We start from the raw sequence: 12,033 nt of genomic DNA, 5'->3' as shown, positions 1-12,033 counted from the left end.
TAGGCTAAAACAAATCTTTTGTAATCAAATTCCAAAAATATATTTAAATTCATATGACCCGAAGTTTCATAGACTAAATTTTAGGATATTGAGTATTACAAAAATATTTGACTAAAGGGTAAAAAAGGATTATGATGCCGACACCAAAATCCTATTACATATTTACTTAACAAAAGTCACTTTATATTCATAGGAAGCATATTGAATGCAAATACGCGCCAACAAAATTTAGTAAAAATAAAATATTAAATTTAGCTGAAAGTCAGTGTACAGTAGAGCTGCACGATTCTGGCTAAAATGAGAATTTTTTTTGCTTAAAATAAAAAAAAATAAATAAATAAAAATAAAAAAAAAAAAAATCACAATTTTCTCATGATTCTGTAGATGTAAAATAAAGCTTAATATGAGATTATTGTTTTTTCTTAAACAAAATTAAATCTGAAAAAAGGGGTAACCTGGGTGCCCTTAAAATTTCTTCAATAATTTACTTTTTCTTATTTCTGTCTGACCGGTAAATATATACAGTATAAAAAAAATAAAACAATAAATGCACAAATTTTATGATTATAATTAAAGTGTTAAAAATGAATGCCCTTTCAGGTCAGAACGGCCATTATAAGTGACATTTACTTAAAACAGGGAGAAGAACGGCACTGAAAGTATTGTGAAAGAAATTCCACTTTTTATTTTTGAGCCTGAGGATATTTGCCCTACTTCTTTGCCACACGTCAATCTCAATTTGTTTGAATTTGCCAGCAGCTATGCACATAAACCCAGTGAATATGACAGTCAAAATCAATATTATGACAAATCTGATGAGAAGAGTCACTCAGACACACCTCAGCTTACAACCTTTGGCCAGATCACAGCAGCAGTGAAAAGACATCGTTTCTGTGAGCAGATTTTACAGATAGCTTATAGATGGACCTGGTTTGATTTACACTGAAATTGCACAAGTCTCAAGAATGACCAACGCTGCGCTGTGGATTTTTATATGACACTTTTTCCAGAGTATTCTGATCAAAGAGGAAGACAGAGAGAGGCATGGGCTATTTGCTTGAGGCTAGGGTGTTCATCTACAAAGGATGCCCCCATCTATGCCTGAAATTCACTGTAAACATGCCAATGAGAGACCAGCATTGTGAAAAGAACAGTTGACCTTCCATCAGTGAACCACTTAAGCTGACAGAAAACCACATTGTAGAAGCTCAGCCACCATGACAGTGTGGAAAAACACAAATAAAAGAATCCAGATGTATTTATAGCAACACAAGTGGCTGCATGCAAATCATCCTTAAGTCTATAATTAAACTCACAGCTCGTAAAATTTAGAGTTGAAAATAAAAGTAGGGAAAACTGTTTTTATATCATTATAATTGTATCACTGTTATTATTATTATTATTTTAAAGCCACAGGAATGTATTGGTTTCACTGAACTGGTGGCGACTGAATTTGAATTAGCTTGATAAGTCAAGATTCTTATGGGGAGAAAAAAAATTATCAGCAAGCATGAAGCTGTGCAAATAACAAATGAACAGTAGCTCAGTTTTTCGTGTATAAGACTGTTTACAAACAGATTTATTTACTTTCATCCCAAGTTCACTTTATAACATCAGTTGAGTGTTTGAAATAACTTATTTTTGTGACCAAATGTGGTTTCATATTACAGAATGAGGATCAAGTTATACATTTTTTATCTAATTCTACACAGTAAAAAAGCTAGGTCAATCAGCATATGCAGATGTCGACAAAATTGTTGGTTTCTTTCAATTTTGTACAGGCCAGTTTTATTCAACCGGGCTCATTGGAAATATGTGGCCAGGGCTACATTTTTTAAAACCAACAAATATGTACACTGAATTACGTGTCCTTGCGGACTTTGTTTTGACAAATCTACTAGAGGGCGCTGTGTCCACAATTTCAAATACGTTTTCCTAATGAGTTCGTGTTGGTTTTATTAGTTTTTAATGCTTCTGCTGAACCACAATTTGAAACCAATATCTGATTTTCAGTAGTTTATTTTCAGTCACTTTTGATGAATCATTATTTTTTCAGTTGGGTTATTCCCTGACCACTCTAGTTTTTCATTTCTTTTTAAAATGGTTTCTTTATTGTTTTCTTCTGGTACATGACAAAATAATACAAACACGTATTAAAAATGATCCCTGGCAGGCCTATTAAATGTAAAGCTAGGATGTATACTGTGGTTAGTAACCACAAAAGAACAAAAGTACAATATTATAAAAGAAAACCCGGTGTCTAATTTTAAACTGTGTTACAAGACATTAGTCGCATAAGACCAGACGTTTTCCCACACTGGGATTCACACAAAGACCCCTGCTTTGTCCTTATCATGTAGTCTGTAAAGTACATGTTCATATGAAACTATTTTAGTCATTATAATTGACCTATTCTCTGGAATTGTGAGTTTTCCAGTGTTTTAAGATGACTCTAGACATCACTGAAATCCCTGCCATGATCAGTGTGAACTCTCCTCGTGTAATATTGGGGTAGTTGTTCTTTCTTCAATGCAAGGGTACCATCAGTTGTGTCCATGTCTATGTCAGTTAACCATTTCTATCTTTTTAGCTACAGGTATAGCTTATGCCTTTATTTTGTATTGCACATGCAGAGTTTATGCACAAAGGTGCCCTCTAGCGTCCAGTATGAATGAAACGCATTACTGTTTATTACAAGTGTGTGCTGACAACACTTTGAGAAAGTGTTGCCCTTTGTATTTCTAAAGATAGCACATTTGTCTCTCAGTGGATACATTAATTATTGTCACTCATCAAGATATTTTAAAAGAAACTAGGAAATGTTATGATAAGTCCATACAGCCCATCCCTTTTTTGCACAACTGAGTCTGAGCGAAATAATGATCAAATGAGATAGCAGGAAATCATGTGAAGGAGGTTGAAAAGAAACATGTTAAAATGTAATCGTACAAAATGCACAAACGGTGCACAAATGACATTGTTTGGAAACGTGAATCATACAGGTTCATGTGCATGATTTAGGGCAACGTGATTTTGCAAAGTATGATGCGACCCTGGATTTACATCTACTGTATGTTGATCCTGGACCATCATTTTTGCTGTAATCCATACCTATTCCCTACCCCTAAACCCAACCATAACTGTAAACTATTCACAAAACCAGAGGGGGATAATAGTTGGAAAAAAATCATGTAGAAGTGCATAAACCTAGCTGTAAACCCAAGCTTAACATATACTGTAAACATATCCCTTAATTCTGATTGGCTGATTGGAATGTTGTTCCAGGATCAACATAGATGTTAATCCAGTAACATGTCCTACTTAGTGAAATCTGCTTGCCATAATTTAGATCTTACAGTTGCATGTGCAAATGACAATGACTGAAATCCAATATTAAATGAGAATTCAAATTCAAACAAACCTTCATTTGCCTATTTGAATTTATGAAAATTAATTTTGAGATTTTAGCAAATGTTAAACAATCGTAAAATGTGTTTTATAATAAGAACTAAAACAATCTAATACTAATTTAAATATGTAAAATGTTAAAATATATAATTTATGTATAAATTATCACAAAAAATATTTTATTTTTTATATATTTCTTTAATTTCTATTTCTTTAAGACAACTGTCCATATTAACTGTGGGGAACAGTTGTAAAGTACTCCAGCTTTGCTTTAACCTGTATTATGTCACTAGTATTTCCCAGACGGGTTGTGGCTGCATAAAAATTAGCTGGATAAGTTGGCGGTTCATTCTGCTGTGGCAACCCCAGATTAATAAAGGGACTAAGCCGACAAGAAAATGACTGAATGTATGAATGAATGAATGTCATTAGTAAGAGCAGAAAGGAGATCTATGTCAAATAAATCTTATCTATCTACTAAACAATCTATACATGTTTATAATTATGATTTCAGCCTCATATTAACTGAACAATTATGATCAATGTCAGCTTTTAATATAAGCATTTAGAATTTCTTTCTTACTATAAAAAAAATTGTTTAAATCAAATACTTAAGAAAAAAAAGACATGAGGGAAGAAGGGCAGACAGAATTGATAAAGAAATTCCACATGTTATCTTTGCCTGAGGATATCTGCCCTATTTTTTACTGCAACAGTCACACACACACACACACACACACACACACACATATATATATATAAACACCTGTTGCCTTACCTTTGTGAGACAGCCGTAATCTTGGATACACACTTTTTGTCGACTGAGTCGCGGAGCTGATCCAAAACACCAAGCAAAGCGTGAAAGTCCACACACCCCACGCCATCCTCACACACTCCGCTTAAATGTATCACACCGTCTCCTTACGATCCTCCATCCACTGACTGACTGAACTAAACTGAACTGCCGGTTGTAGGAAACGAGTTATCTGTCATCAGCCCAGTCTTCAAACTCACTTCACTGAGTGTGAAGAAAACCGTCTAAATGCTGTGACTCAACCCTGGCTGACTGTTCCTGTCACTGTAACCACAGCCGATGAATTCCTCAAACTCATAAGACTGTGTGTGTGTGTGTACGGGTGTGTGTCTGATCTTGGAGAGCCTCCACCTCCTCTAATGAGAAGAAGCCTCCTCTGTCTATGAAATACTGCTTCTCCACGCGTCAGTCCTCTCTCTCCTCCTGACTGCTTCAACTCCCCTGCTGAAACACATGGACATCAGCCAAACACTCTCATCCACCCCCCAGCACTCGCTCCTTCTGTCTCTCTCTCTCGCTCGCTCTCGTTCTCTCAGGTCCGCCCTTACATTCTGCTCTCTTTATAGTGCCCTTCTGTCCTGATTAATGCTGCAATTTACAGTCACTGCAACTGCCAAAACCTGATTAAGTCATTTTTTAGGCTTCTAGAAATTAGCATAAGACAGCTGACAAATTTCCTAATCAGAATTGTGTAAGGAATTGCGAGTGCTTGAAATGTTTTTTTTTCTTTGTAACACTTTAAAATATTCGTCCATGTTATTAATGTATTACTGAGTGTTTGCTCATGTTAGTAAATACATTTATTATATCTTTGTTAAGGCTAATGGCAAGTTAAATAATGGTAGTTCTTGTTAACTCACTGTGCATTAACTAATGTTAACGAGCACAGCTTTGGAATTTTACTAATACGTTAGTAAATGTTGAACTGTGATTAATGAACGCTTTACAAGATTATTTATACTTCGTAAGTGTTGGTAAATACACTCACCGGCCACTATATTAGGTACACCTGTCCAACTCCTCATTAATGCAAATTTCTAATCAGCAAATCACATGGCAGCAACTCAACGCATTTAGGCACATGTACAGGGTCAAGACGATCTGATGCAGTTCATACAGAGCATCAGAATGGTGAAGAAAGGGGATTCAAGTGACTAAATATGACATGGTTATTGGTGCCAAACAGACTGGTCTGGGTATTTCAGAAACTGTTGATCTAATTGGATTTTCATGCACAACCATTTCCAGGGTTTAAAAGGAATTTATGACCACAGTTTACCCATCTTCTGATGGCTACTTCCAGCAGGATAACCCGCCATGTCAAAGTGCGAATCATCTCAGACTAGTTTCTTGAACATGACAAAGAGTTCACTGTACTCAAATGGCCCCCTCAGTCACCAGAGATCAATCCAATAGAGCACATTTGTGATATGGTGGAACGGGAGATTTGCATCATGGATGAGCAGTCGACAAATCAGCAGCAACTGTGTTGTCAGTATGGACCAAAATCTCTGAGGAATATTTCCAGTACCTTGTTGATTCTATGGCACTAAGGATTAGGGCAGTTCTGAAGGCAAAAGGGGGTCCAACCCAGTACTGGTGAGGTGTACCTAATAAAGTGGCCAGAGAGTGTAGTATAACTAACATGAACTAATGGACCATTATTCTAAAGTGTTACCGTTTTGTTGTTGTTGTTTGTTTTTTTAGAGTAAGGAAATAACATTATTATGTTCAAATATAAAAACAAAAATGAATGTTAACATATAGAAGGGGCCTTACATCAGGGTCATGAATAGAAATTAAATTGAGAGTTTAATTAAAAGCAAAAATGATGTCATCATTCCCTTAACCCTCATACAAAAAATGGGTGCTTTTTTGAAGCTTAAAAAGTCCATTTACTTCCAATGATAATAATATCCTATTTAGTTGAACTATTTCTTTAAATGTACATTAAACTTTACTGAATTACTAAAAATGAACAAATAAAAAGGCAGAATCTCTTGTACATACTCTTACGGAATACAATATCCTTTTATTTTCATTAGTTCATTTACAATACAAAAATCAATAGTTTAAATCAATAAAAAGTGTAAAATCAATAAAAACTAATTAAGCAGATTTAAAGGGGATGCCTCGATTACTACATCCAACTAAAAAACCCGGCTCATCCATCTTTATTGCATCTTTTCTTAATCACATTTAGGTATCAATTTGAAACTGAGCACAGACAAGCATGTCCTTCTGTCAATAAGGATGTGCTGTAACAAATTAGAAAGGAACTTTGTAATCAATTATTGTTTAGAGTAGACGTTCCAACATTATGCCAAAAACACAAATTGTGTTCTTTGTCGATTCTAAACAAGACAAATGAATCCTGACATGAAATCAGAAGTGTATGAGTGTAATGATTACATTCTTGTTTGCCCTACTGAAATTACACAGGCAACTGACAACGGTTTATACAATTTAAACATGTACACGAGGAGCAGTCATTTACAGTACCCTTGTTCATCATATTTTCCACTTTCAATGTCCAAAGATCTTTGTAAAGGACTAAGCTTGCAATGCATCAAATTTAGCTTTAGATTTTTTAATTAAAAGTTCAATTGAGACCGCGATTTCATGCATTAACCAACAAAAATCTACTTGTATAATTATAGCCAGTGGTGATACTTTGTTTTAAAAAGGTGTTGCAAATGTGCAGATTAAAATTGGATGATTTAATTTTCCCTTTTATTTTAAAATATATTTTGTAATATGCCAAATATGGCTACACAATACAATCCAAAAATGTAGTATAATAGTATATGCAATATTCACATGGCAAAGAAGCAATACATTACATTTATTTTATGTGCAGCATGCTAGTTATCAATCAGATAGGGCCTTACAATCTTTATACCCACCGACAGTGTCAAAAAATAAATACAAATGGCAGGAGTCAACAAAAAACATGTAAAAAGCCAATAAGAATCTGCCGAGGTTTAGTCGTTCATATTATTTTAAGTGAAGTTTCACAAACTAATTTCGAGGAGCACGTGATAGTGACCAGCTGCAGGCAATCCTATCACTAATCACTAGCTAGCCAATCAAATCATTCCATATATAATGAATATCCAGCCTAAACTTCATCCCTCATCTTCATTTGGAAGACCCCTTACCATCCAACCCTTATCCCTCCTCCTCAATTCTAGGATCGGGCGACACAGTGGCTCAGTGGCTAGCACTGTTGCCCCACAGCAAAAAGGTTGTTGGTTTAAACAACAGCTGAGCCAGTCAACGCTCTCTGTGCAGAGTTTTCATGTTCTCCCCATGTTCAAATGGGTTTTCTCTGTTTACTTTAGACGGTGGGAGGAAACCAAAGACATGAAACACAAATAAAAGTCACAAGCACCTAATACGTACACACTGGCACAGTTGGCGGCCTATTCTTGGGAAGTTATCGAGAACTACCTGATCTTGTATCCTTCCTAATTCTCATTGACCAGGCAGGAGCCTTGGGCTCATCTATCTCCAAGCTCAGGGTTCTTTAACGAGACAGCATGCCAAACCTGCTAAGATAGTCAAGCATTATCTAAGTATGAACTCTTGAAAGTCTAAAAAATGTTAGCCATTGACGTTTTTTTTTTTAGCCTGAATGATTTTTCATTAGATCGTGAACATCAGAACGTCTGTTTAGTATGAACGCTAAATAATTTTTTTTAGGAGATGTTAATAAAGTGGGTGCCAATACCTTAGTGGTTAGTGTGGCGACATATGCACTGCAAAACCCAAAAAGTTAAGTCAAGTAACTCAAACTATTTGAGGAAACCAATTGCAACACTATTTCAGATCAAAAACTAATCCTAGCATTGTGAAATTAATCCATTTGAGTAAACAACGCAATCTGAGCACAGTAAAATCGCAGTAAACAAAGAGAACTCAAACCAACTGAGTACTGTAACTCAAACCGTTTGAGAAAACCTATTGCTACAAACCATTTGAGTTAAAACAAAAATCTATACGAGTACTGTGAACTTAATCCATTTAAGTTGAAGTAATGAGATATTTGATTAACTCATTGCCATCAACACTGAGATCAAAACTCTTCAAATAAGTAGAATTAACTTTAGTAAATTATGAGTTAACTACACTCATTTCATTTGATAAAGTTAACTGTTGTGTTTTAAAGTGTGACGCCAATGCACTTCAGGTGTCCCGAGTTCGAATCCCAGCTCATGAACCTTAGATCCCATTCAACCTCCTCTCTCCCACTGTCAAAAAGGCAAAAGGTCAAAATAAAACCTATTAATATAAAATATAAAATGTTAATATAATAGCTTTTTAATAGCAAAATGTAACATTGCGAGTATACATTGCGAGAAACAAGTTGAAAACCTAGCAATGCACAATAAATAAATAAATAAATTGCTGCTTGTTCAACCAACTTGTTTAAAAGGAGTTGAAACAACACAATTCTTGAGTTTTTTGGGACAACTTAATTGTTTTATGTTGAATCCATTAAAATATGTAAAAACTAATAAGTTCACTTAATTCCTTTGTCGTCCAAACACAAATCGATTATGCAGAACCCTGCATTTATTTTACAGTGCATATACAGAGAGAAACTTTACCTCTAAAGCAGTGTTAAGTTTACAACTTCAATTACTTCAAACCCTTTATTTGATGAAAGCAGCATCTCAAGGGAATGATGGTTAAAAAATAAAAATAAATCTCTGCGGGTGCAGATATTTAAGGTTTACTGGGAAACCACTTCCCCTTACAGTTCCCATCTCACAATCTTCGAATATTATACAAATTACAATGCCACAAGATGATGGAAAATGCAGAGCAGAAGTCAAGCACTGATGCCATTGACAGAAACCACCAGTGACAAATGAGAGGCAGCTTCAGCTCTGATCATCACTAAACAATCAAGTGACGGTGTGGATGTGGGTCTGCGGTCGACTGAACCCTCTCTTTCATCTGGGTCTGTGGTCATGCAGCCCGATGCTGGATTCATTACAGCAGCTCTGCCTTTGCCAACGAAAGCGCCATTAAACTGCACTTCACTTTTCTCTTTCATGCCCCTTTTCTTTGTCATTCTCACTTCTACATGTTTCTCTCAGTGACCGATGATCTCAATCCCAAAGCGCTTAAGAAAACGTCTAGCATTTGGATCAGTCGGAATTGATTATGACTGCCATTCACTTGTCATTCTTAAAGAAAAGAGGACACCCGTACCTCCTAATAGCAGCACTGCACTGTGTAATTTTGTAAACCAATGGCAGCTGATCCTCGTTAAATTTGAGATGATCTCATACCATGTTCACATGTGGTATACTGTTACACTTATTGAATCGAGTGACATCATATTGCTTTGTAAACACTCAACTTATACTTTTTTTTTTCCCTCATTAAAGAGTGATCTAAAAAAAAAAAAAAAAACTCCCCATTCACCAACACATGGTTACTATACTTAATAAAAACCTATTTTTCTCCATCTGTAGTTCTTGGCCACAACATTCAGATTAACGCTTCAGCATATTAATTGTAAAAATCTTTAGACCTTTAGTTTATAGTCTAGTTTATAGTCTATAGGTCCTCAACTTTATCACCACAGCGCTTGACAATTTTACCGAGGGGGGTGGGTGGATGGTATAGGGGCGGTGGTTTGTAGGTTCCTAGACGACCATCAAACGGATGACAAGCTAACAAAATATTGCTGTCACTCTGATATAAAAGTTTTATTTATGGAGAAAATTACAAAGCACTGCAGTGTTTCGGTATTCTATGTTTGTCTGACATAATTAGTCTACTGAAATTTGTATATTCCATACAAGCTGAAGCTGATCAGTCAGTTCTTGTCAGGAGACTCACCGTGTACGCGCAGCATTCATTTAACTGGGTGCATCTTGAAGGTGCAAGCGTGTTACACCAAGCAACACACTTTCGAGAACTATAGAAAATACACAATATGCGAACGGCCTCTAAAAAGGTCACCATCATTTGCGATCTCTAGATCTCCAGCAGTTGGTCTTCTTGCACAGACATGCTGGATTCACCTGATTTATTGACAAATGAGTTGCGCATATAATCATTTGCAGTTTGCAGATCCTTTACTGGACCTTATCCCCCCCTTAGCATAGAAACGCTTTCCAAAGACGTCTGTTTCTTACTTATTTTGCTGCTTGTGGGTTAAATTCGGGCACTCAAGTGATCAAGATGCTAGAGAAAATATGGTCATTTTTCAAAATAAAAGATTTTGTAGATTAAAAGATTGTTCAGACTCAAAAATAATTAATGGTTTCTTATGCGGCCCACTACCAATCAAACCATGGACCTGTACTGGTCCGCGGCCCATGGTTGAGGCAAACAACAAGTGTAAACAGGACCATAAAGGCAATTCAAAAGCATAGTCAGAATACAGGCAAAAAGTCAGGACAGGCGGCAAAATAACATGAAAACAAAAAGGCAGGGCTAGACAGGAAAATGCTTCACAAAAACCCCAACTCAGCACTGTGTGTGTGTGTGTGAGAATGTGAGGCATATATAATCCATGAAATGAGTCTTCATTATCTTTAGCTGTAAGTAGGGTGATCTGGAACTGGTGTGTGAGTGAAGTGCATTATGAGAAATGTAGTGCAGTTCAGAATTGTAATTCTCCAACGATCTGCAAATGCTAGATCACTCGTGATCGTGTTATAAATAATGTTTCAGATACTGTGGTCCCTCATTATTTGCGGCAGTCACGTTCTAAAAATACTCCGCAATAAGCAATAAATACCCCGCTTAATTTTTTTTACAATTATTAAAGATGTTTTAGGGCTGTAAAACCCCTCACTACACTGTATACACTTTTCTTAGACAAACATAAACATTTTCACTTTTCTTTCGTGTTAAAAACACTTTCAAAGTTCAAACTTACGTAGAAAAATGTCCAGTATTATAGAATGAAACCAAATATTAAAACCTGTTGTCAGGCGGAAACATTCAACGCTTTCAGCAAATGGTCCATAAAGCTTTTTAGCTATTGTGCGGATAATGTTGACATCCAGCGTAATGTTCTTTTTCCAGCAGTCAATGATCCACAAAACTCTATCCTTAAGGGGGTTGCACAACGGATGCGCCACACACGACAGTTGGAAGTAACACACATCTGACGACCACATTTGCATGCTATTTAAAATTAAATTATTAGATGGCAGTTTTGTGGCGCAGCAAAAATATGAACCGTGTCCTGAGTCGTAGCTGGGAACCACAACAGCTGCATTTTAAAATGCATGGCGCTGTGTGGTGCGGCACATCCGGTGTGCGACCCCCTTTACGATGGTCTTGCTGTGGAGACTTACAATCCTTTTGCACCATTGTTGAAACTCACATTGCTATTGATCAAAATCATAAGATTTATGTTAAGTCAAGCACTCTGTACTGTACAGGAGACATGGAGGAGATTGATTGAGATTGCTTTACAGCCAATCATGGTGCAGAACACAATGTCCAAAAAGTATATGAAGTTGCTTTAAAAAAATCTGAGAAACTGCGAGGCCGCAAAAACTGAACCGCATTATAGCAAGGGACCACTGTATATGTTAATAAAATCCTATAACTAAATTATAAGCTAAAATCTTATGTTAATTCATAAATGAAATTAAAAAAATAATTAGAGATCATAATACAAATAAAAATGAAAAGACAAGGAAATAATCGGATACATTAACATGTGGGTCAGACAGTGGCGCAGTAGGTAGTGCTGTCGCCTCGCAGCAAGAAGGTCACTGGTTCAAGCCTCGGCTCAGTTGGTGTTTCTGTGAGGAGTTTGCATGTTCTCC

At 36.1% G+C, this 12,033-nt stretch overlaps 1 protein-coding gene across 9 annotated transcripts in view; it reads right to left on the bottom strand.

Moving 5' to 3' along the window:
• The window catches only part of sema3e (sema domain, immunoglobulin domain (Ig), short basic domain, secreted, (semaphorin) 3E), a 128,649-nt gene that overhangs the window by 78,979 nt on the left and 37,637 nt on the right, over positions 1 to 12,033 (bottom strand). For 5 of the 9 annotated variants that reach the window (XR_015514381.1, XR_015514380.1, XM_087292324.1 and 2 more), the window contains exon 1: positions 4,187 to 4,664. The exons of 3 other annotated variants lie outside the window; for them this stretch is intronic. Coding sequence is in view for 2 of the 6 variants with exons in the window: in XM_087292321.1 (XP_087148447.1) it covers positions 4,187 to 4,292 (106 nt within the window). In the remaining 4 variants the exon portion in view is untranslated. Of the gene's footprint in view, positions 1 to 4,186; positions 4,665 to 12,033 lie in introns of those variants that run through there. One more of the 9 variants, NM_001045084.1, reaches the window with a different exon arrangement.

The sequence above is a fragment of the Danio rerio genome, chromosome 18 (assembly GCF_052040795.2).
Source record: "Danio rerio strain M-AB ecotype USA chromosome 18, GRCz13ab, whole genome shotgun sequence".
Lineage (NCBI taxonomy): Eukaryota > Metazoa > Chordata > Actinopteri > Cypriniformes > Danionidae > Danio > Danio rerio.
The sequence above is the reverse complement of the archived record's forward strand: the minus strand, read 5'-3'. Positions and strand labels throughout refer to the sequence as shown.